The sequence below is a fragment of the Dipodomys ordii genome, unplaced genomic scaffold (assembly GCF_000151885.1).
Source record: "Dipodomys ordii isolate 6190 unplaced genomic scaffold, Dord_2.0 Scaffold251, whole genome shotgun sequence".
Lineage (NCBI taxonomy): Eukaryota > Metazoa > Chordata > Mammalia > Rodentia > Heteromyidae > Dipodomys > Dipodomys ordii.
The window spans coordinates 302126-305211 of record NW_012267467.1 but is presented as its reverse complement, the minus strand read 5'-3'; the positions used below and the strand labels follow the sequence as shown (position 1 = coordinate 305211).

Here is a 3086-nt window from a genome sequence, read left to right as displayed (position 1 = left end):
GGGGGGCTGTGTGGAGTGGGGCCGGGGGACACTAGGGGTCCCCACGCTCACCGCAGGCTCTGACCTCCTGTCGCCTTCCTCCCCTGTGTACCTGTGCATCTGGACAGAGGGAACGGCTGAGGAACATTGAGCGCATTTGCTTCTTGCTGCGAAAGGTCAGCGGGGTCTCCTTGGGGCGGGCAGGGGGTGCGGGGAGTGGGGTCCCAGGTGGGAAGCCGAGGTGGGGGGGGAGGCTCCGGCACCAGGCACAGGTGCCATGGAGACCCCAGGGACCCCAGAACGGCTCAGAAGAGAACCCAGCGGGGGGCGTGAGTGTGTGCTCCACTTTTCTAGAAGCGTTAGCAGACGCCCACTGCTCTGGGCCTCCCTGTGCACACTCTGTTTGTTCTTCAGAGGACATCTAAATGCTCCACAGAGCTTTGCTTCTGCCCTCCTTCCTGAATGTTCCGCCCGGCATCCTCTGACAGGGTGATCATTTCTTCTCATTGCATGTGACTTCCTTGCTTATCTTGACGTAGCCTGGTCACGAACTGTGGCCAGACCACAGCATGAGCTCTCGGCCAAGGTCCCAATGGCCAGAGCGCTGTGCCCTGTCCAAGGTCAACGCCAAAGCAGAAATGATCATGGCCACTCTCAAGTTTGCATATGCTTCGCATACATTTCTAGAACCCAGACTTTCTGTCCAGGAAACACTGTCCTGTAGGTGTCTTTTCCTGTCCTTTCCCTTTCTGTGGTCTCCTTCCTCGCCCTCTCCTGCCTCTGTGGTTTCTGTGATGTTCAGTGTAACTGTGGAAGATAGGAGGGGAGAGTCGTCAGCGGGTTGTAGTCACAGTTTGGGGGATACCACACCTGCTATGTCTCTGACTCTGACAGGCCGATGACTAAAGAAGAGGGGCATCCCTCTCCCAATTTAACAGAGTCCTGAATAGTTTTTCTTTAGAGCACACTATGCCGAGGCGGGACTGGTCTGGGTTGGGCTCTTCTCTGGCACCCTCTTGAAGGAGGGGGGTGGTTATACGTTAGATGGTCTCTTCATTCCTGGGTTCTAGTTTCTGGGCTGGCAGCCATCCAGATGTCTGCAGAATCTGTGGGCCCCAGGGCCATGTTTTGACAGCCCAAGGTTTCCAGTTACCACAAAGGCTGACTGAAGATTGGAGTTTCTTTAGAGCCTCCCAATGTTTATCTGCCACTGAAGTACTGGATGGAAAATTCAAAATTTCCAAATATAGGGTCTGTACTGTCATGGCTGTCTGTGCTTCGGGGGTCCAGTGACCTACACTTACCCCCCTTTTGTTTAACAAACGGAGGCTGTATAGGGGGGCTGCGTTCCGCAGTGGCTGGCCCTTGAGGTTATATGGGGTTCCTGTAATGTGCTTGATTTGCCACTTATTTAGGAAGGCTTGCAATCAGTACTGGAATAAGCAGGGACATGGTCGGTTTTGATAGTAGAGGGACATCCATAGCAGCGAAGCAGGAGAGAAGATGGTTTCTCTGGATAAAAGCATAGCCCAAATAAAGCCAGAAAAGGTGTCAACAGTGAAATGTATGAAATGTAATTGGCCAAAGGATGGATAATGGGTGACATCCATTTGCCAGGTGTCACTGGGATTTAAACTTCTATGGTTGGTTCCAGGAGAAAATGAGGGTGGCGTAATCGGAGCACAGGTAGGACAGGCTGCAGTAATGGGTTAAGCCTGAGTGTGAGGAAAAGCAGAGTGTTGGCGTGGGTGAAACCGTGCCAGTCTGTAACTTGAATGAGTGAAGGGAGATCAGCTGATCAACAAAATCACTTTCCTGGGACAAAAGGCAGTTGAGAATGAGCTCTAATACACATGGCAGAAAGGGAGGTTCTCTGAACCGCCTTCTGCAACCCAGTAAGAAGAAATCAGTGGGAGTTCCCAGTCCCTATTAAAGGAAGAGAGGTGGCTGCGTATTGCGCGTCTATGAGGAGGTTAAGGCAGCAGGCTCACCCTGTGGCTCTAGGGTAGCTCATTCTGCTGCGCAGACTGACAAGAGCAGTTCATTATTTTTATTTTTGGACCAGAATAAGCTGCCTCGTTTTTTTTTTACTTCCATCAGTTAAAGAGAGGTGCTTTTGAAATAGGATAGCTTTTTAACAATTCTTGGCAAAGTCCATTGAGTATTTTTTAGAAATGAGATTTTGCCTTTTGGATAATGACATCCCTGTGTCCTAGATAGTTGGAAAGAGCTATCTGCCACGATACATTTTCCTGATGAGGATTTCCAGTACCCTTATATGACACAGGGATAATGCCGTCTGGATCTTTACCTCGTACGGTCTGCTCTTAAGTGGTAGGTGTCCTTGAAAAATCCTGTGCCCTATCTTACCCAAATAAGTTTCTAATTTTTTATCAGAGTTGTTAGGGGGAAAACCCATTCTGTCCCTCCTCCTCCCTGAATTAATCATCTTGATGGGACATGGAAACCTGCACTGGGGAGGGAATGACGTAAGCCGCCACTATCACCCCATAATGTTTACAAGTCATTAAGCGTCTTTAATGGATCTGTTCTGATTTGAGTCTTCTGGGGGTAATCATGTGACCAGTTATCCGGTTCCCAGGTAAGGGGAGGGGAGGCTCTTGGACTTCCTCCTCTGCTATTAACAGTCCTGAGGCTGACAGCCCTCCTGGGTGTGGGAAGAGTTTCTCCAGCATGACCTCATGACCAACAGTACATCACCCACAGAAGGGCAATTAATATAGGCATATGGGAAAGATTCCGCCCAGGCCAAGGACAGCGCCTACTTAAATCTAACACACACTGGGGTTATTGAGCATTCCCTGGGGCAGAGCTCTCCGGTGGGGTGGTAGCGTTGTGTGGTCTGTCTCCTGTTTACGCCGCCCTCTAAGTAAGGAACTATCTGGGTTGGTGACCATTTGGCCAGCAACCTCATAGCACCACTGTAGTATTCTCACGGGGGAGGATAGGCCAGAGGAGCAGTGCAGGTGCACCACACTGGACACATGGGCAGCCCCTGTGTGCACAGAGGAGGAGTGCAGGTGCACCACACTGGGCACATGGGCAGCCACTGTGTGCAGAGGAGGAGTGCAGGTGCACCACACTGG

The 3086-nt window shown here is 51.0% G+C and overlaps 1 protein-coding gene across 1 annotated transcript in view; it reads left to right on the top strand.

Moving 5' to 3' along the window:
* Cnih3 (cornichon family AMPA receptor auxiliary protein 3) overlaps nucleotides 1-3086 on the top strand; it is a 14733-nt gene that overhangs the window by 1906 nt on the left and 9741 nt on the right. The window contains exon 2 of the mRNA XM_013036176.1: nucleotides 108-155. Coding sequence (XP_012891630.1) covers nucleotides 108-155 — 48 coding nt within the window. The remainder of the gene's footprint in view (nucleotides 1-107; nucleotides 156-3086) is intronic.